Source organism: Pan paniscus, chromosome 13 (assembly GCF_029289425.2).
Source record: "Pan paniscus chromosome 13, NHGRI_mPanPan1-v2.0_pri, whole genome shotgun sequence".
NCBI classification, from domain to species: Eukaryota; Metazoa; Chordata; class Mammalia; order Primates; family Hominidae; genus Pan; species Pan paniscus.
This window is the reverse complement of record NC_073262.2, coordinates 92,119,865-92,142,076: the sequence shown is the minus strand read 5'-3', so window position 1 is coordinate 92,142,076 and position 22,212 is coordinate 92,119,865. Positions and strand designations below refer to the sequence as shown.

General features: G+C 40.0%; 2 protein-coding genes across 3 annotated transcripts in view; one reads left to right on the top strand and one right to left on the bottom strand.

Annotated features, from left to right (window-relative positions):
- The window catches only part of WDR75 (WD repeat domain 75), a 34,242-nt gene extending 26,141 nt beyond the window's left edge, over nucleotides 1–8,101 (bottom strand). The window contains exons 1-2 of one of the 2 annotated variants that reach the window (XM_003825265.5): nucleotides 7,856–8,101; nucleotides 941–1,070 (exon numbers count right to left, since the gene is read on the bottom strand). In XM_003825265.5, coding sequence (XP_003825313.2) covers nucleotides 941–1,070; nucleotides 7,856–7,941 — 216 coding nt within the window. In that variant the 5' untranslated portion in view covers nucleotides 7,942–8,101. Of the gene's footprint in view, nucleotides 1–614; nucleotides 654–940; nucleotides 1,071–7,855 lie in introns of those variants that run through there. The other variant, XM_055108870.1, reaches the window with a different exon arrangement.
- A 226-nt stretch (nucleotides 8,102–8,327) lies between these two features.
- COL5A2 (collagen type V alpha 2 chain) overlaps nucleotides 8,328–22,212 on the top strand; it is a 408,468-nt gene continuing 394,583 nt past the window's right edge. Inside the window, exons 1-2 of the mRNA XM_063595475.1 lie at nucleotides 8,328–8,411; nucleotides 19,894–20,064. The gene's annotated coding sequence lies outside the window, so the exon portion shown is untranslated. The remainder of the gene's footprint in view (nucleotides 8,412–19,893; nucleotides 20,065–22,212) is intronic.

The following is a 22,212-nucleotide window of genomic DNA, read 5'->3' as shown; positions in this document are numbered from 1 at the left end:
CGATAAACTTCTGTCAAACCCTCGGAGGACGGCAAGCATAAAATATGTACTTGGATCCCGTAGAAAAGTTACTTAACTTTGATTTTTAGGAGTAGCTCATTTAATTTTGGAAAGAAAAGATCGGTGCTACTTTATTTCCTTTGGAATAAAAGTGAATGGCAATGCAAATCCATCCTTAATCAATAACTTCCAAGTTGGCTGTGACTAATCCAGGAAAATGGAATTGGATTAAAAATAAGAGCAAGAACAAAATATTGTTGAGATAAAATTTTAGTAGATTTGCCGAAACTTAAGAACAGAATTAACATGACCATTTCATTATTCTTAAATACTGAGAAAGAAGGGCTGCTTTGTGGGGGACGTGGGAAAATCTGGACTAAATTAAATTCCCAAATTTGTCTTGAAACTAACTAGTTGACCCACTCACCAAACAAATTTTCTTATCTAGACACTGGTCTTAAGACTAGGCAATATCTAGAGTAAGCCAGAGCCTTACTTCTAAAGGAACATATCTACCAAATCAATACCACCTGGCCAACATTTTTCAAAATGTGTTCCAGAAACCAAATGGTTCACAAGTCAAGTAAGTTTGAGAAACACCAAATACTACATACCTCTTTTGGATATTCGCAATGCATGTAAGGGAACCTAAAAAGATTACAATCAACAAATACATTTAACTGTGCCTAGCCCTGAATTTCAGAAACTCATACAGCCAAGAATATCCTTCTCAAGTAATACCTCTTAGCATTCTGTGGAACAAATGGTTCACAGAATACGCTATAGGCAATGTAATTTAGCAAGTGGAAAATACCCTACAACTGAAAATAAGCAAATGTTTTACTTATAACCTGGAAAGTTTCTCAGTCAAATTCAACTCAAATTTTTCTGTCAAGAACAAAGCCAATCTTAAAGTATTCAGCTATAAACTGTTTGACACCTGTAGATGGTTGTTGGGGTTAAGCTGGATTCCAGTCACCAGATTTCTGTGTCCATGCAGTATGTGTACACACTCCTCTGTAACTGTGCTGTAAACTTTAACAAAGTCTCCAGAGACACAGAAGATATACCTGGAAAAAAAAGAAAGAAAAGTAAGTTTTACATACTGTATTAGCCTGTTTTCACACTGCTGAAAAAGACATTTTTCATCATTGTTTCAGTGGTCTTGAACTCCTGGCCTCAAGTGATACGCCTGCCTGGGCCTCCCAAAATGCTGAGATTACAGGTGGGAGCCTAGCACCTGCTTTACATATCTCATTCACCCTTACCATCTCCCTCTTCAAATTTATAAAGGAAAGAAATTTAATGGACTCACAGTTCCACGTGGCTGGGGAGGCTTCACAATCATGGTGGAAGGCAAAAGGCATGTCTTACATGGTGGCAGGCAAAAACAACTTGTGCAGGAGAGCTCCCCTTTATAAATCCATCAGCTCTCGTGAGACTTATTCACTACCACAAGAACAGTATAGGGGAAACTGCCCCCATGATTCAGTTATCTCCAATTGGGTCCCTCCCACATGTGGAAATTATGGGAGCTACAATTCAAAATGAGATTTGGGTGGGGACACAGCCAAACCATATCACATACTCAATAGGTAGTAGGATCTTTTTATTGTCCATGATAAAAATGCAACAGACATTTCTTTTGGTATAGTTTAAGAATTGTATACTCAAATTTGTGTGCCTTTTGTCTATGGGGACATCTATGACCAATCAGTTCATTAACTCAGAAGAGATTATTAACTCAGAAAAGATTAATGATGCCAATATCATATCTCTTGACTGTTTGTAGACAGAGGCTATAAATGGAATTATCCTGCAAAAACAGCCAGCTTAACCAAGTTGCCTGCTCATTAAATGGATGCAGACACTGTACTAGTCACTATCAACTATTACTCTTCAATAGTACTGCCAACAGCAGTGTTTTTCCATGTCCCCAACATCTCCATGGTTCACTGGCAACACCAGCTTACAAATGGTAAGTCAAAGGTTCTGCTCCAGTTGGTGAGGTCTGGGCCTTTTGTACAGAAAAATACAAAGACTTTATTCCATTTTTGTTTCTTGTTGCTAAAATGCTAGCTTTGCTTTGTCTTTCTGGATTTGTGGATTTCTTCCATGTAGCAGCAGCTACTAAATTACTAAAAGTGGTTAAGCTACTTGGGGCACTGTTTGACTACTTTCACGATATTATCACAGAACAAGGCGCAGAAATATAAATCTTCTTGTATCTTCCAAGTAAAAAGTATTTGCTCTGTGTCTATTATATTCATAGCAGTACTCTCTTATTTATGTTTTCACTTTCCCTGGTTTTAATTACCTACAGTCAAGATCAATCTGAAAATATTAAATGGAAAATTCCAGAAACAATTCATAAGTTTAAAATTGTATGCCATTCTCAGTAGTGAATTCCCTTGTCTCACCTGAGACATGAATCATTCCTTTTTCCAGCATTCTCTGTTGTAGACACACCTGCCCGTTAGTCACGTAGAAACTGTCTAGGTTATCCTATCCACTATTGCTGTACTGAAGTACTTATGTTCAAGTAACCCTTATTTTACTTAATAATGGCCCCAAAGTATAAGGGTAGTGATGCTGACATATTGTTATAATTGTTCTATTTTATTAGTTATTGATGTTAATCTCTGTGCCTAATTTATAACTTAAACTTTATCATAGGTATGTATGTATAGGAAAACATTTACTATATAGAGTGTCTGGTATTACCTGTGGTTCTAGGCATCCACTGAGGGTCCTGGAACATATCCTCTGTGGACAAGGGAGAGCTACTGTATTACAACACACTAAATTTGTTGCAAACTGGGACCACTACTATCCTATTTTATTAGTTCAAGACACTTGATTTTCACATGTTCATCTCTTTGAAATTAGAATGCATCTTATAATCAATGGACTCTTGTAAGTGCTGTCAGCCAGGAGGCATGGTTGTATGAAATGGTATAAGATCAAGAATGTATGAGCAACAAAGCATTTGCAATATATAACCTGCCCTTTGGCTGGAGCCTCTTCTCCATTCCCATGAGTACTTCAGTTCAGAAGCTTAACATCTCCAGCCTGGGCCACTCTTCAGGGCTTCCTACAGTCTCCAGGTACAGTCCTTCAATGCAGCTTTCACAGTCACACCAGACTAATTTTGCAAATTTGACCATATTACTTGCTCAGATAAAGTTAAAATCCTTCACTGTTTTCCCTCTGACTTTAGGAAACTATCCAAATTCTTAAGGCTTTGGTAGTCTGATCCCAGTCTAACTTGAACTACTTTTTCACTTAACACTGTGCTCTATTAAAATAGTTCATAACTCCAACAATTTCCCCCATCCCCCAGACACACCCTATCAATATGAAGAGGTCCTTTAGATATGGCTTCCTTGAGACAGTGGTGGGTAGGGGGCTACTGTTGGCCAAGAAAACTTTCCCTATTTGATTCTGATAAGCTTCCTCAGAAAAAAGGAATATCCTCTCTTCTTGTTTCTCAGCATAGAACAATGGCTTCAATTACTTAAACGCAACCCTTCAAAGTCAACTTTCTCTCCATGGTTTTGCACTCTCTGCTATCTACATAGAACACGTTTTCTAATTACTTCTTTTTTATTTCCTAAGAGTAAGCTTATTTTTTAACTTTTAATTTTGAAATAATTTTAGATTTACAGAAGAATTACAGAGTTCCAGCATACGCTTCACCTAGCTTCCACAAATGTTAGCACTTTACATAAGCACAGCATGTTAGTCAAAACTAAGATATTAACACTGGTACATGACTATTGACTACATAATTTATTTGGAGCTCTTCACTTTTTCCATTAATGTCTTTTTTATGTTCCTAGACCCCAGTCCAGCATACCACATTAGTTGTCATATCTTCTCAGAACCTTCCAATCAGTGACAGTTTTTCAGTCTTTCCCATTTCTCAGAACTCTTGACTACTGCTTTAAGATTCAGCTCAGAATTTTCTCCCGGAAGCCCTTCCTCATCTTCTCATTCTAGATCAGCACCCGTCCTAATGTGCTTCTACACGACGGTGGACTTAGCTCCATCACAGAACTTACCACAAGGCATTAAGACTGTCTGTGTACTATGTTTCTCCTCTACCAGACTGTGAGTCTTTGAGGTGAGACACTGTGTTTTCACTGATTAGAAACAATAATAAGTCAAACACAAATGGATTCGAATGTCAGCTTTATTATGTATTAGCTGAATGATGTTGGAGAATTTACTTAACCTCTTTAAACTTCACATCTCCACTTACAGTTAGCCACTGTAAAATGCAAATAACACGTTCTCATAGAGTTTAAGTGAAACATTGCATGCAAATACAAGCTTAGCATACGCAGCAAGCACTCACTCAATAGGGATAATACCTTAACCTTGTAGACTGGAAGGTGTGTAATGCACCCACCACAACACCTGTCACATAGGATTCATTTTTGTTGAGAAAGTGAAGAAGTAAGAAATTAGGGATGTTTCAAGTCGGAACCAAGATTTAAACTAGACTCTGAAGGATGTATGATTTAAGGGGTGGGAAGAAAAAATAGCAACATAAGCAAAAGCAAGGAAATGGTATGATTATATACAAGACACAGATAATGTACTTATCTGACAAGCAAAGTGTCTATAATGGGTAGTATCAGGAAACAGTTGGGTAGGAAGAGTTGAGCTATATCAGAGAAGGGATTGAAAGCCATATAGAGGAGCTATAGTTAAGGAGGCAACAAAAAACTGTTAAAAAGTTCAGAGCAAGACTAGAAATAAGAGTTAGAGTAATAATGTTATAACAGTAACAACTTAGGAAAATTGTTACAGCAGCAATACTCAGAATGATCTGTAAGGGAAAAATACTGAGTTTGGGACATTAGCTTGTGGGCAATTTAGGAAAGTGAAAGGCAAGGATGACTCATTGTTTCAGTTTTCTCTACCCTAACAACCCCAGTGCAATAATTCACAGCACCATATAACTGTGGGATGCCGCAGAATGGGATGCAAACAGAACTGGACTGAGAGTCAGTAATATCTAATATGGGAACACCAGGAACTTACATGTATACCCACATGCCCCTCAGAACAACCTACTCAAGTACCTAGAACAGAGTTTTTGTTCTAGTTTCAAGAGGAAGCCGCCAAAATTCCACAAGTCTGTCTTTTTATGATTTTGGCTTTCTTGATAAGCACCTTGAGGTAAAATACAAAATTATTCCTCTTTGTATAAGGCAGCCAATCCCTTGTGGTACCTTGTAGATAATATTCAAATCTTTGCTGAGTTCATTAAAATCCTGTCGTTTGTTAGATAAATGGTTTTAATTATTAGCTTATATATAGATGACAAAAAAAAAATCTCTAAATCTTGACCAAGTTCTCCAAACTTCAGTCCTGAATTTCTACCTACTACTAGCTATATCCACCTGGTTGTTTTACAGGTACCTTAGAGTTAATAACCCCGAACTGAACTCTATCTCCCCATTGACATTGACTGTGAAATCACTCTAAAACCCTGTCTCTTTTCTCCATGTTCAATATTACCTTAGTTTGGGCAAAAGTGATTTCTTGCTTGGATGCCTGCACTGGTCTTCTAACCCCTGGTCTCTATTCTTCCAGAGTCTTTTCCTGCCATCTCTTATACCCTATGCTGCAATTACACTGACTTTACATAGAAGGCTCAATCCCCCCAGTTTTCAAGGCCCCCAGATTTCAAGCTTGTTTGCCTGGCATTCCATCCCCCTGTATTACTGGTGAGGCAAACTCTTGCCATTGCTGCAAGAACCACTACTGAAGGTAAAACTGACTATGTAACTCCCTCTTCTATGCCATCACTGTACTTTGTGTACATCAGCCTACCCAGCTCTCATTTCTCCACTCACCAACATGTATCATAGAGTTTTACAGTTTTCAGGTTAACATTATTGAAGAAACACAATCAAATTACAACTGATTACTGCTGTCCCCTTAAAGAATTAAAAAACCATTCTCTTTGGTCCAAACAACAACCAACAACTGGCTGCACGTGTCCTTTCCAACCTCATTTCCCACTACCTCCCTTAATATATACCATTCTTACTAGCTAACTGTACCAGCCTGTTCAACAGAAATCACTTCTGTCTTTCTTGCTTACACTGTCCTCCCCACCTGAAATGTCTTCTGTCCATATTCCCCACTTAAAATATCATCTAGGCCTAGCACAAATGTCATTTGCTCAGCAATCTTCTCCGTCCTTCTTAGTTTGGGAAGTAATCTCTTCTTACGAGCTCCTTCCTACAGGACCACGTAAGAAAAATCTGTTACTGAGTATTCCTTTTCCTCACTAGACTGTAAGCTCCTCGAAGGCAGGATCAATATTAAAATTATCTTAGTTTTTGTCACTGCAGCATGTTATACATAATATATAGTTGACAAGTACTTAAAAAATGAATTGTTGGGCTTAGCAAATCAAACACACAATGGACCTCATTATAATGAATAAGGTATAGGAACAGTACTGGTTACATGGATATGAGTCCGAAGCGTCACAGTGTGACAGCCTCTTAAAGCCTGTTTCTTCCTTTGATTCATAAGATCAATGTCAACAAAGCCAAAGGACTCATTTTTTTTTTTGGCTTCTAAGGCAATTTATAAAAGCTCTTCCAGTCATGCTTGCATTACCTTCAACAACTACCTGTCGTACACTCATATGCAGAATATTGTGGGGGTGGGCCGGGCACAGTTGCTCACTGTAATCGCCGCACTTTGGGAGGTTCAGGTGGGCAGATCACTTGAGGCCAGGAGTTCCAGGGCAGCCTGGCCAACATGGCGAAACCCTCTCTCTACTAAAAATACAAAAATTAGCGGGCGTGGTGGCCCGCGCTTATAATACTTGCTACTCAGGAGGCCGAGGCACCAGAATTGCTTGAACCAGGGAGGCGGAGGTTGCAATGAGCCTAGATTGAGCCACTGCACTCCAGCCTGGGTGACAGAGTGAGACTCTGCATCAAAAAAAAAAAAAAAAATATTGTGGAGGCTACAAACTTTCATAAAATACTATCTCTACTCTTCTAAGGCAGAAAGGGTTTTTTGATTTTATTAAGTGCCACTCTACCTAAAGTTATTTGAAAACCTGACAATACAGTAATAATGATTACAGCTACATACATTGAGCCATTATGTGCCGGGCATTGTTGTCTGTAGTTTTAACATATTGAGGCATTTAATCCTCCCAATAACCACGTGAGATGAACTAAATATTGTCCCCCTTTACAGATGATGGCAACTGAGGCAAAGATTAAGAAACTTACAAAGGTTTCATAATGTAAGAAGTGGATTTTGAAGCCAGGGAGTGGTTTGGTTTCCAGCTACACTGAGAAAAGAGACCAAGTCTTAGCGTATTTTTATCTCATAAAGAATCTAACATCTGTTTTCATGTAAAGTTCCGAAAAGACTGCACTATGCTTCATGCACTATGCTTCAGGAGTGAGGAGTGGGTAGAAAAAGCGGAATGGTTTTAGGTTTTAGTCACTCCAAAACATGATTCTGTACGAAAGAGTAGGTACTGCAAAGGTAGTGGCATACACATCCACCCCTGGACCATTTTCCAGCCGCCCGAACACCTTCCAGATCCTCGACACGGAGACCGGCTCCAGGGCCTTTCAATCTACCTGCAGGTAAACTGTCCAGGAATCGGGGGACGCACCCCAACCTGCAGTGGTAACGGGACCTCCCGGGTACCCTGGGGATCCCCCACAGGCGCGTGCTCTACCCGAAGCCGATATCCGCCAGGCGGGAGAGTCCGAACGCGACTGACAATTCCTTCTCCCCGACCCTCGAGAAACTCACGCCCCGCCCCTCAGCCGACAAAGCGCGGTGCCCCTCATACTTAGAATCTGCAGAGAACACAGCTCTCCTAAAGTTCAACTCGCTGCCGCCACAACGAACCACGCGGATGTTCTCCTCTTCCACCATCTTTGCGCAGTCGCAGAATGGCCAATCTCTGGTCTCGCCCTGAACTTCCTACGTTGAGCCGGGTAATACGGCTGTTCCCAGCCCACAGAACCCACCCCCGGGCCCTTCTAGGCCTGAGACTCGGTGGTAGGACTCCGCTTCCGTGCAGGCATCTTTTGTGTGGGCAATGTCAAACTAAGACACTTGTAAGAAAAGGTGAAAGCAAAACAGAGACTTAGAGACAATCAGTTTTTATTATATACCTATACACAATTATTTAATACAGACATATTTCTCTCAGGCCTTGTCAACCTGACTCTATGGCTTTTTCCGCCAGAAGGGAAAGGTGGCGTACAGTGTACCACGTGACCTCCAGCCGTCCCACCGGAGGCGTCGCTTTCTAGTGTCTGTGGTGTCGGCGCTGCAGGATGACGCGAGCCTCTGGCGTCCCTGGTTTTCTCTGTCGCAGCGTTGAGTTATTGGGTGGAAAGGTAGCTTTCTCTTCCTTGTACAGCTTTTTGTTCCTCTCATTAGCCGTTCTTCTGTTCTTGTGAACATCGCTTAGGTTACTACAGAATCTCCACAGTCCTAGGGCCTAGCTTTCTTCCTTTGGAAATCTGGCTCCTACTCCGGGATTCTGGTGCATCTTCCGCAGCGTTCAGTGTAGCTGCTCGGGCTAATCTGACATTCGGCCAGTCCCGCCAGGTTTCGGGGCGCTGGTCTCTGGTTTCCTGAGTTTTACCTTTTCCCATTAGTGGATAGAGTCTGTGGGTTAGGAACCCCTAAAATCCGAACATGTTTATTTTTGCCAGTTTATCTCCAGTTTTCCTTTGTAAACTTACACGTATCATGTTCTTGGACCCTGTATATTATGTTGCCTATTTTGATTTCGCTTCTTGATTTGTGGATTTACCACAAAATTACCAAGGTCTCAAGTATAGTCACTTGTCACATAAGGATCTTTCAGTCAATGCATATAACATGGTGATTCCGTAAGATTATAATACTGTGTTTTTACTGTACCTTTTATGTGTTTAAATACACAAATACTATTCTGTTACAATTGCCTGCAATATTGAGTACAGTAACATGTTGTTCAGATTTGTAGCCTAGGAGCAATCAGCTATAACGTACAGCCTAGGTGTGTAGTAGGCTGTACCATCTAGGTTTGTGTAGGTACACTCTATGATATTCACACAATGATGAAATCACCTAAAATGCATTTCTTAGAACATATCCCCATCATTAAGCCACACATGATTATACCTATAAGTTTATTTATTGTGGAGAAATACAATATTCACAAAGGTCAAGACATATCCTGGGACAGCACCACTGTAAAAATCAGGGATAAATTTACTTTTTACTGAGGAGTCTAGCTTATTAAAGTGCTCAAAACTTTATTATTTGGGGAGCCAGAACTAGAAAGGAAGATATTTAATAATTTTGGTTTATCTCAAGCTGTAACCAGCTTTCTCTTTCATGACTGTGATACCCTTTGTCACAGTGGATGGAGCGTAAAATATCACTTTTGATTCTGCAGCCTTAACCTCTTCTTGTTTAGTCTCTTGATGTATGCACAATAAATCTTTTAAAGACTTTGTTGGGTACTTTGTAACCTGATACAGGCTTTTCCTTAGGGCCTGAGCCAAGAAACAAAATAAATATTTTCACTCAAATTAGTGTGACTTTAGTTGTATGTTACTGTATGGTAACTTTAGATTTTTCAGAAAAGAATCAGAAATCCTGATATGGACGAAAACTAGCTGGATTGATAAATGTATAGGAGGATTATTTTACACAGGGTTTTAATTTACTGAAGTGCCCAGAAAGATAAGTCATTTGTATTTTGATTTCTTTTTACATAATTTTTAAGGAACCAATCCCACCTACAGCTGTTTAATTAATAGTGCGTTGTCTTTATCATGTAACAGGAAGGCTGAGGTAGGCAGAATAGGGCTAGTGCAGTGGATCATTGATGCCACCAGGGACCTGTGCTTTCTCTACTTTGTTCTTTGCGTTATTGTCCTTAACCATATTGGTTTTGTCCTTATGCTCACAGTTCATGTTCCTTTCAGTTAGAAGAAATAAGGGAATAGCAAGAAAGAGCATAGCCTATATACAGAAGGAAAAGGATTTTCCAGAAACACTTATTTGGCATCTTCCATCCAGGAAATATTTACTAAGCGCTTAGTATATGCCAGACATTCTTTCAGGCTCTGGGAATACTGGAGTGAGAAAAATAGTTAACAAAATCTGTATGTTACTGGACCTTACCTTATCATGGGTAGAAACAAAAACTTATTATACTTTTGATGTATTTATGTGCCAAGAGGAAACTCAAAGTAGAAAAGAAAGTGATTATAAGGGTTTGATCACATTTATTATGGGTTTTCAGGGAAAGCCTTACTGAGAAGGTAACATTTGAAATAACCTGAAAAGGTTGAGAGTGTGAATAAGCATGGAGCTGTTTGGTGAAAGAGTCAGCCAGAGGAAAGAGTATTCCTTTCCATGTTCAAGATAAGTCAAGAGGCCAGTGTGGCTGGAGAATAATCATCAAGGGGATATAGTAAAAGATGAGGTCAGAGAGGTAATAAGAGGCCAGTTCATAGGGTCTCCTAGATCATTGTAACAGCTTTGGGTTTTACTCTGAAATTGGAGACAGTGTAGCCTTTGTGTTAAAAAGTGAAACAATTAGGCTAATTTAAAAAATTTGCATACAATAAAATCTGCTTTCTTTGATATCTATGATGCACAAATTATTGTATCCACCATCACAAATAAGATACAGAAGAATTCCAACACCTCAGAGAATTCCCCAGTACTTCTCCTTCCCCTCCCCAAGACCTATCCCCTGGCAACCACTAATGTTCTCCATCTCTAGTTTTGCCTTTTCCAGAAAGCCATATAAATGGTATCATATAGTATGTAACCTTTTCAGTCTAGCTTCTTTCACTTAGCATATTGCATTTATGTTATGTGCATCAGTGCTTTATATTGCTGAGTGGTATTCCATTGTATGGCTATTTCACAGTTTATCTGTTGAATGTATTTTACCCCCAGGTTTTAGAAATTATGCATAATACTTCTCTAAACATTCATATGTAGGTTTATGTGTGAACATAAGCTTTTATTTTTCTAGGATAAATACCAGCAAATGAGATTGCTCAAATCATAAGTGTATGTTTATTTAAGAAATTGCCAAACTGTTTTTTTCCCAGAGTTACTGTACTATTTTTGCATTTCCATAAGTAATGTATGAAAGTTTTAGTTACTTAAACCCTTGTCAGGATTTGGTATTGTCAAGGTTTTTTTGTTTTTTTTTTTTAGCCATAATAATAAGTTTGTAGTGGTATTTAATTGTGGTTTTAATTTTCACTTCCCTAATGACTAATGCTGAGCATCATTTTATATCCTCTTTGGTGAAGTGTCATCAAGTCCTTCACGCATTGCTTTATTGGTTATCTTCTTGTTGAGTTTTGAGCATTCTCTTTTAAAATTTTTATTTTTATTTATTTTTTATTTAATAAAATTTTTAAAAGCTTTCCCATTAGTGAGAAGGATTTAGTCACATTTTTACTGCTTAGTATCTTCATGTATGTTTCTGTTCCCTTCAACAGATATAAACACCATATACAGTATTTCACACCACTACCCTGCATAATGTACATAGGAGACATCTTCAAGCAGATTACATTAATTTTGTATTAATGTCATGAATTACTTAGTGATAGGCCCTTGGGCTCTGCTATGTTTCCTCATTCGCTAATGATGGTGCAATTTTTATCTCTTCTTAGGTTTCCTATGATGCTGAAATCCTTATCTATCCTATGTATTTTTCATTCTGCACTTTCTCTCATGTATACCTCTGCCCTAGGAACCTCAGGCAGTTAAGTGATGATTAACACAAGCGGGTTATGTTCCATTTAAGGCTAACAGTTCTCATGGTTATAATTACACCTTTTCTGTTTTGGCTATGATTAAACCCATAGATTAAAATTGTATGATCTCTTGTACCCAGTGGCTAAAGCGAAATTTTAGAATGGTTTGAAATGTTGTTGCACAAAGTGTGGTCCATGGACCAGCAACAGCAGTGTCACCTGGGAGCTTGTTAGAAATGCAGAAACTCATGCCCTACCCAGATATGTGGGATCAGAATCTGCATTCTAACAAGATCTGCAGGTGATTCCTATGCATATTTAAGTTTGAGAAGTACTAATTTAAAAAATAATCTAATGGCAGCTCTATATACAAATGGCTCTCGGTGCCTCCCATGGGCCAGCCACGTGCTTGATGCTTCATCTATTTCTAATTATCTCAACAGCCCTGGAGGTGGTATTTCTGTTCTATAGGTGAAAAACCTGAGACTTACTATGCTAACTTACCTCAGATCATTCTGCTTATAATCAGTAGCGCTGATCTTGGAACACAGCAGTGTCTGCTTCAAAGACTATCTCTTTCAGACTTTCTCTCTCTCTTTTTTTTTAAATCAACTTTTATTTTAAGTTCCAGGGTACATGCGCAGGATGTGCAGGTTTGTTATATAGGTAAATGTGTGCCATGGTGGTTTGCTGAACAGATCAACCCATGACCTAGGTACTAAGCCTAGCATCAAACTAGCTATTCTTCCTGATGCTCTCCCTCCACCCGGCCACCCCTGCGACAGGCCCCAGTGTGTGTTGTTCCCCTCTATGAGTTTATGTATTCTCATCACCACCTCCCACTTATAAGTGAGAACATGTGGTGTTTGTTTTTTTTGTTTCAGTGTTAGTTTGCTGAGGATAATGGCTTCTAGCTCCATACATGTCCCTGCAAAGGACATGATCTTGTTCCTTTTTGTGGCTGCATAGTATTCCATAGTGTATATGTACCATATTTTCTTCATCCAGTCTATCATTGATGGGCATTTAGGTTGATTCCACGTCTTCAGTATTTTAAATAGTGCTACAGTGAACATACACATGCATGTATCTTTTTTTTTATTATTATTGTACTTTAAGTTCTAGGGTACATGTGCACAATGTGCAAGTTTGTTACATATGTATACATGTGCCATGTTGGTGTGCTGCACCCATTAACTCGTCATTTACATTAGGTATATCTCCTAATGCTATCCCTCCCCGCTCCCCCCACCCCACAACAGGCACCCGGTGTGTAATGTTCCCCTTCCTGTGCCCAAGTGTTCTCATTGTTCAATTCCCACCTATGAGTGAGAACATGCGGTGTTTGGTTTTTTATCCTGGTGATAGTTTGCTGGGAATGATGGTTTCTAGCTTTATCCATGTGCCTACAAAGGACATGAATTCATCCTTTTTTATGGCTGCATAGTATTCCATGGTGTATATGTGCCACATTTTCTTATCCAGTCTATCACTGATGGACATTTGGGCTGGTTCCAGGTCTTTGCTATTGTGAATAGTGCCGCAATAAACATAACGTGTGCGTGTGTCTTTATAGCAGCATGATTTATAATCCTTTGGGTATATACCCAGTAATGGGATGGCTGGGTCAAATGGTATTTCTAGTTCTAGATCCCTGAGGAATCGCCACACAGTCTTCCACAATGGTTGAACTAGTTTACCGTCCCACCAACAGTGTAAAACTGTTCCTACTTCTCCACATCCTCTCCAGCACCTGTTGTTTCCTGACTTTTTAATGATTGCCATTCTAACTGGTGTGAGATGGTATCTCATTGTGGTTTTGATTTGCATTTCTCTCATGGCCAGTGATGGTGATCATTTTTTCATGTGTGTGTTGGCTGCATAAATGTCTTCTTTTGAGAAGTGTCTGTTCATATCCTTTGCCCACTTTTTGATGGGGTTGTTTGTTTTTTTCTTGTAAATTTGTTTGAGTTCTTTGTAGATTCTGAATATTAGCCCTTTGTCAGATGGGTAGATTGCAAAAATTTTCTCCCATTCTGTAGGTTGCCTGTTCACTCTGATGTTAGTTTCTTTTGCTGTACAGAAGCTCTTTAGTTTAATTAGATCCCATTTGTCAATTTTGGTTTTTGTTGCCATTGCTTTTGGTGTTTTAATCATGAAGTCCTTGCCCATGCCTATGTCTTGAATGGTATTGCCTAGGTTTTCTTCTAGGGTTTTTATGGTTTTAGGTCTAACATTTAAGTCTTTAATCCATCTTGAATTAATTTTTGTATAAGGTGTAAGGAAGGGATCCAGTTTCAGCTTTCTACATATGGCTAGCCAGTTTTCCCAGCACCACTTTTAAAATAGGGAATCCTTTGCCCATTTCTTGTTTCTGTCAGGTTTGTCAAAGATCAGATGGTTGTAGACATGTGGTGTTATTTCTGAGCCTCTCTTCTGTTCCGTTGGTCTATATCTCTGTTTTGGTAACAGTACCATCCTGTTTTAGTTACTGTAGCCTTGTAGTATAGTTTGAAGTCAGGTAGCGTGATGCCCCCAGCTTTGTTCTTTTGGCTTAGGATTGTCTTGGCAATGAGGGCTCTTTTTTGGTTCCATATGAACTTTAAAGTAGTTTTTTCTAATTCTGTGAAGAAAATCATTGGTAGCTTGATGGGGATGGCATTGAATCTATAAATTACCTTGGGCAGTATGGCCATTTTCACAATATTGATTCTTCCTCTCCATGAGCATGGAAAGGTTTTCCATTTGTTTGTGTCCTCTTTTATTTCGTTTAGCAGTGATTTGTAGTTCTCCTTGAAGAGGTCCTTCACATCCCTTGTAAGTTGGATTCCTAGGTATTTTATTCTCTTTGAAGTAATTGTGAATGGGAGTGCACTCATGATTTGGCTCTCTGTCTGTTATTGGTATATAGGAATGCTCATGATTTTTGCACATTGATTTTGTATCCTGAGACTTTGCTGAAGTTGCTTATCAGCTTAAGGAGATTTTGGGCTGAGACGATGGGCTTTTCTAAATATACAATCATGTCATCTGCAAACAGGGACAGTTTGACTTCCTCTTTTCCTAATTGAATACCCTTTATTTCTTTCTCTTGCCTGATTACCCTGGCCAGAACTTCCAACACTATGTTGAATAGGAGTGGTGAGAGAGGGCATCCCTGTCTTGTGATAGTTTTCAGAGGGAATGCTTCCAGTTTTTGCCCATTCAGTATGATATTGGCTGTGGGTTTGTCATAAATAGCTCTTATTATTTTGAGATACATCCCATCAATACCTAATTTATTGAGAGTTTTTAGCATGAAGGGCTGTTGAATTTTTTCGAAGGCCTTTTCTGCATCTATTGAGATAATCATGTGGTTTTTGTCATTGGTTCTATTTATGTGATGGATTAAGTTTATAGATTTGTGTATGTTGAACCAGCCTTGCATCCCAGGGATGAAACCAACTTGATCATGGCAGATAAGCTTTTTGATGTGCTGCTGGATTTGGTTTGCCAGTATTTTATTGAGGATTTTTGCATCGATGTTCATCAGGGATATTAGTCTAAAATTCTCTTTTTTTGTTGTGTCTCTGCCAGGATTTGGTATCAGGATGATGCTGGCCTCATAAAATGAGTTAGGGAGGATTCTCTCTTTTTCTGTTGATGGGAATAGTTTCAGAAGGAATGGTACCAGCTCCTCTTTGTACCTCTGGTAGAATTCGACTGTGAATCCATCTGGTCCTGGACTTTTTTTGATTGGTAAGCTATTACTTGTTGCCTCAATTTCAGAGCCTGTTATTGGTCTATTCAGAGATTCAACTTCTTCCTGGTTTAGTCTTGGGAGGGTGTATGTGTCCAGGAATTTGTCCATTTCTTCTAGATTTTCTAGTTTATTTGCATAGAGTTGTTTATAGTGTTCTCTGATGGTACTTTGTATTTCTGTGGGATTGGTGGTGACATCCCCTTTATCATTTTTTATTGCATCTATTTGATTCTTCTCTCTTTTCTTCTTTATTAGTCTTGCTAGTGGTCTGTCAATTTTGTTGGTCTTTTCAAAAAACCAGCTCCTGGATTCATTGATTTTTCGAAGGGTCTTTTGTGTCTGTATCTCTTTCAGTTCTGCTCTGATCTTAGTTATTTCTTGCCTTCTGCTAGCTTTTGAATTTGTTTCTTCTTGCTTCTCTAGTTCTTTTAATTGTGATGTTAGGGTGTCGATTTTAGATCTTTCCTGCTTTCTCTTGTGGGCATTTAGTGCTATAAATTTCTCCCTACACACTGCTTTAAATGCGTCCCAGAGATTCTGGTACATTGTATCTTTGTTCTCATTGGTTTCAAAGAACATCTTTATTTCTGCATTCATTTCATTATTTACCTAGTAGTCATTCAGGAGCAGATTGTTCAATTTCCATGTAGTTGCACGGTTTCGAGTGAGTTTCTTAATCCTGAGTTCTAATTTGATTGCACTGTGGTCTGAGAGACCATTTGTTGTGATTTCTGTTCTTTTGCATTTGGTGAGGAGTGTTTTACTTACAATTATGTGGTCAATTTTAGAATAAGGGCGATGTGGCGCAGAGAATAATGTATATTCTTTTGATTTGGGGTGGAGAGTTCTGTAGATGCCTATTAGGTCCACTTGGTGCAGAGCTGAGTTCAATTCCTGAATATCCTAGTTAACTTTCTGTCTCATTGATCTGTCTAATATTGAGAGTGGGGTGTTAAAGTCTCCCATTATTATTGTGTGGGAGTCTAAGTCTCTTTGTAGGTCTCTAAGGACTTGCTTTATGAATCTGGGTGCTCCTGTATGTGTGCAGATATATTTAGGATAGTTAGCTCTTCTTGTTGAATTGATCCCTTTACCTTTATGTAATGGCCATTTTTGTCTCTTTTAATATTTGTTGGTTTAAAGTCTGTTTTATCAGAGACTAGGATTGCAACCCCTGCTTTTTTTGCTTTCCATTTGCTTGGTAGGTCTTCCTCCATCCCTTTATTTTGAGCCTATGTGTGTCTCTGCATGTGAGATGGGTCTCCTGAATACAGCACACTGATGGTTCTTGACTCTTTATCCAATTTGCCAGTCTGTGTCTTTTAATTGGGGCATTTAGCCCATTTACATTTAACGTTAATATTATTATGTGTGAATTAGATCCTGTCATTATGATGTTAGCTGGTTATTTTGCCCGTTAATTGATGCAGTTTCTTCCTAGCATTGATGGTCTTTACAATTTGGCATGTTTTTGCAGTGGCTGGTACTGGTTTAGTTCTTCCTTCAGGAGCTTTGTAGGGCAGGCCTGGTGGTGACAGAATCTCTCAGCATTTGCTTGTCGGTAAAGGATTTCATTTCTCCTTCACTTATGAAGCTTAGTTTGGCTGGATATGAAATTCTAGGTTGGAAATTCTTTTCTTTAAGAATGTTGAATACTGTCGTCCACTCTCTTCTGGCTTGTAGGGTTTCTGCTGAGAGATCTGCTATTAGTCTGATGGGCTTCCTCTTGTGGGTAACCTGAACTTTCTCTCTGACTACCCTTAACATTTTTTCCTTCATTTCCACCTTGGTGATTCTGACAATTATGTGTCTTGGGGTTGCTCTTCTCGAGGAGTATCTTTGTGGTGTTTTCTATATTTCCTGAATTTGAATGTTGGCCTGCCTTGCTAGGTTGGGGAAGTTCTCCTGGATAATATCCTGAAGAGTGCTTTCCAACTTGGTTCCATTCTCCCCATCACTTTCAGGTACACCAGTCAGACGTAGATTTGGTCTTTTCATATAGTCCCATATTTCTTGGAGGCTTTGTTCGTTTCTTTTTATTCTTTTTTTCTCTAACCTTGTCTTCTCGCTTTATTTCATTAATTTGATCTTGAATCACTGCTACCCTTTCTTCCACTTGATTGAATCAGCTATTGAAGCTTGTGCATGTGTCATGAAGTTCTCGTGGCATGGTTTTCAGCTCTATCAGGTCATTTAAGGTCTTCTCTACATTGTTTATTCTAGTTAGCCATTCAACTAACCTTTTTTCAAGGTTTTTACCTTTTTTTGTGATGGGTTAAAACATGCTCCTTTAGATCGGAGAAGTGTGTTATTACTGACCTCCTGAAGCCTACTTTTGTTGACTCATCAAAGTCTTTCTCTGTCCAGCTTTGTTCCGTTGCTGGTGAGGAGCTGCGATCCTTTGGAGGAGAAGAGGCACTCTGGTTTTTAGAATTTTCAGTTTTTCAGCTCTTGTTTCTCCCCATCTTTGTGGTTTTATCTACCTTTGGTCTTTGGTGTTGGTGACCTACAGATGGGGTTTTGGTGTAGATATCCTTTTTGTTGATGTTGATGCTATTCCTTTCTGTTTGTTAGTTTTCCTTCTAATAGGTACCTCAGCTGCAGGTCTGTTGGAGTTTGCTGGAGGTCCACTCCAGACCCTTATTGCCTGGGTATCACCAGAAGAGGCTGCAGAACAGCAAATATTGCAGAATAGCAAATATTGCTGCCTGATCCCTCCTCTGGAATCTTTGTCCCATAGGGGCACCGACCTATATGAGGTGTCTGTAGGCCCCTACTGGGAGGTGTCTCCCAGTTAGTCTACACAGGGGTCAGGGACCCACTTGAGGAGGCAGTCTGTCCGTTCTCAGAGCTCAAACACCATGCTGGGAGAACCACTGCTCTCTTCAGAGCTGCCAGATTGCAGAAGTTGTCTGCTGCCTTTTGTTCAGCTATGCCCTGCCCACAGAAGTGGAGTCTATAGAGGCAGTAGGCCTTGCTGAGCTGCAGTGGGTTCCACCCAGTTCAAGCTTTCTGGCTGCTTTGTTTTCCTACTCAAGCCTCAGCAATGGAGGATGCACCTTCTCCAGCCAGGCTGCCTCCTTGCAGTTTGATCTCAGACTGCTGCACTAGCAGTGAGCAATGCTCCGTGGGTGTGGGACCTGCGGAGCCAGGCACAGGAGAGAATCTCCTTGTCTGACAGTTGCTAAGACCTTGGGAAAAGCACAGTATTTGGGCAGGAGTGTCCTGTTTTTCCAGGTACAGTCTGTCATGGCTTCCCTTGGCTAGCAAAGGGAAATCCCCCAACCCCTTGTGCTTCCTGGGTGAGGTGACCTCAGGCCCTAACATCTTTGTTAGTCCTGGGTATCTTTTCCTCTCACTCATGTAGCTGTATCTCCTTTTAGTTTAGCTTCCTTTGTTTCACACATCTTCTTTAGAACCCCTCCATTAGATGAGTATCTATATCTCAACTCAACTGTGAATAGGGATAGTTTTTTTTTCTGTAGGACTTCAGAGTCCTGTGCAAGTTGTGATATTTCTGGATAATCAAGATATTCCCTAAGCATTCTTGGGCAGGAGAATTGGGAGGTAGGTGCAGTGCAAGGGAGAGGAGTTGGCCTAACTCCACTAATATGCTGTGGCCCATGTTTTACTTCTTTGAGAGCAACTTCAAAGCAAATCTGTCAATGCCAGTAAATACATTAAAGAACTAACTGTGGGGCAGAGTTAGTAAAAATTAATAAAGGCTTTTCCTTTTATACCATAAGAATGTGACCTTTACTTAATTTTCTCTCTGTTCCACTGGAAATCAGATGAAGATAGAATGTCAACTAGGTTACAGTTAGTATTGCCTACAGTAATATTATCCCTGAATGATAAACTGCAACTAAACAAGGAGTAATTATAAATGTCCCATAAATATCTGAAGCTGGAATGTCAACTATGTTACAGTCAGTATTGCCTACAGTAATATTATCCCTGAATGATAAATTGCAACCAAACAAGAAGGAATTATAAATGTCCCATAAATACCTGAAGATAGAATGTCAACTGTGTTACAGTCAATATTGCCTATGGTAATATTATCCCTGATTGATAAATTGCAACTAAACAAGGAGGAATTATAAATGTCCCATAAATATCTGATGAGAGTGCTATAATTTGGGCTTCCCTGAGTGTGTTAACTCTTGTAATTGGGTATGTCTCTCATGTGAATCCTGGAAGCCTGTGGAGTTGCTACAAGAGATATAGTGTCTTGTGGGACATGAGACTCTTGAGTAGGGCAACCCTTGAACCTTCCAGATGAGAAGTAAATGAAATAAGCAATGAAGGTGAAACTGAAGTTATACTTTTAAAATCTCATACCCCCAGGCATCATCTTAGAGTCAACCTTCTTTGAAACCACTGTCTCAGAGAAATCCCTCCAAGACACAGGTAATTAGAGAGGGTATGTGAACCAAGGAGCCAATCAAATTCTCCCACATAAGAATTTGGGACACAGAAAATGAAGCTGAGGACCACAAGGATTTAGATACTGATGCTGTAAGTTATGTTTCTTTCTTTTTTTTAAATTTAACACTTTCTAAAAATTGACAGATAAAATTATATGTATTTATTATGTACAACACGATGACTTGAAGCACATATACCTTGTGGAATGGTTAAACCTACCTAATTAATATATATGTATCAACTCACATGGTTATCATTTTTGTGTTGAGAACACTTAACATTGACTCTCTTAGCATTCCTCAAGAGTGCAACATATTGCCATTTATTATGGTCCCTATGCTGTACAATAGCTCTCTTGAATTTATTCTTCCGGCCTGATTGTAATTTTGTGTTCTTTGACCAAAATCTCCCTAACCACCACTCCCACAATCACTGCAGCCTCTGGTAACCACCATTCTACTTTCTATTTTTTGACATTGACTTTTTAAGTTGCCTCATTATGAGTGAGATCATGTGGTGTATTAGGCCACTCTTGTGCTGCTATAAAGAAATAGCTGGTACTGGATAATTTATAAATAAAATAGGTTTAATTGGCTCATGGTTCTTCAGGCTGTACAGGAAGCATAATTCTGGCACATGCTCAGCTTCTCGGGAGGCCTCAGAAACTTGCAATCATGGCAGAAGGCAAAGGGAGAGTGAGATATCTTACATGGCAAAAGCAGGACTGAGAGATGGGGGAAGTGCTTCATACTTTTTTTTTTTTTTTTCAGACGGAGTCTCACTCTGTCACTGAGGCTGGAGTGCAGTGGCACAGTCTTGGCTCACTGCAACCTCCGCCTCCTGGGTTCAAGCAATTCTCCTGCCTCAGCCTTCCAAATAGCTGTGACTACAGGTGCATGCCACCACACCCAGCTAATTTTTGTATTTTTAGTAGAGATGGGATTTCACTATGTTAGCCAGGCTAGTCTCAAACTCCTGACCTCGTGATCCACCTGCCTTGGTCACCCAAAGTGCTGGGATTACAGGTGTGAGCCACCATGCTTGGCTCACAGTTTTAAACAACCAGATATCATGAGAACTCTATCATGTGAATAGCACTAGGGGTATAGGGCTAAATAATTCATGAGAAACCACCCCCCATGATTCAGTCACCTTCTGCCTCCAGCATTGGGGATTACATTTTAACATGAGATCTGGGCAGGTACACACACCAAACCATATCATTTCACCCTGCCCCTTCCCAAATCTCATGCCCCTCTCACATTTCAAAATACAATCATGCCTTCCCAACAATGGCCCAAAGTCTTAACTCAGTCTAGCATTAACTCGAAAGTCCACAGTCCAAAGTCTCCTTTGAGGCAAGACTAGTCCCTTCTGCCTATGAGCCTGTAGAATAAAAAACAAGCTAGTTTATTTCAAGATACAATGGGGGTAAAGGCATTGGGTAAATGCTTTCATTCCGAATGTAAGAAATTGGCCAAAACCAAGGGGCTACAGGCCTCATGCAAGTCTGAAACTCAGCAGGGCAGGCATTGGGTAATTACTTCTATTCCAAGGGAGAAATCAGCCAAAGAAAGAGTCTACAGGCCTGTGCAAGTCTGAAACCCAGCAGGGGGTTGAGAGCTTAAAGTAATTAAATCTTAAAGCTCCAAAATAATGTCTTTCGACTCCTTGTCCCACATTCAGGGCATGCTGGTACAAAAGGTGGGCTCCCAAAGCCTTGGGAAGCTCTGTCCCTGTGGCTTTGCAGGGTTCACACACTCTGGCTGCTCTCATGGGCTGGCATTGAATGTCTGTGGCTTTTCCAGATGCATGATACAAGCTGTTGGTGGAGCTACAATTCTGGGGTCTGAAGGATGGTGGTCCTTTTCTCATAGCTCCACTAGGCAGTGCCCCATTGGGGATTCTGTGTGGGGGCTCCAACCCCACATTTTCCCTCTGCATTGTCCTAGTAAAGGGTCTCTGTGAGGGCTCTGCCCCTGCAGCTGGCTTCTGCCTGGACATTCAGGCTATTCCATACATTTTCTAAAATCTAGGCAGAGGCTCCCAAGCCTCAACTCTTGGACTCTGTGCACCTACAGGTTTAACACCATGTAGAAGCTACCAAGGTTTACAGCTTGCAGTCTCTGAAGCAGCAGCCTGAGGTGTACCTGAGCCCCTTTGAGCTACAGCTAGAGCTGGAATGGCTAGGATGTAGGGAACAGTTTCCTGAGGCTGCATGGGGCAGAGGGGCCCTGG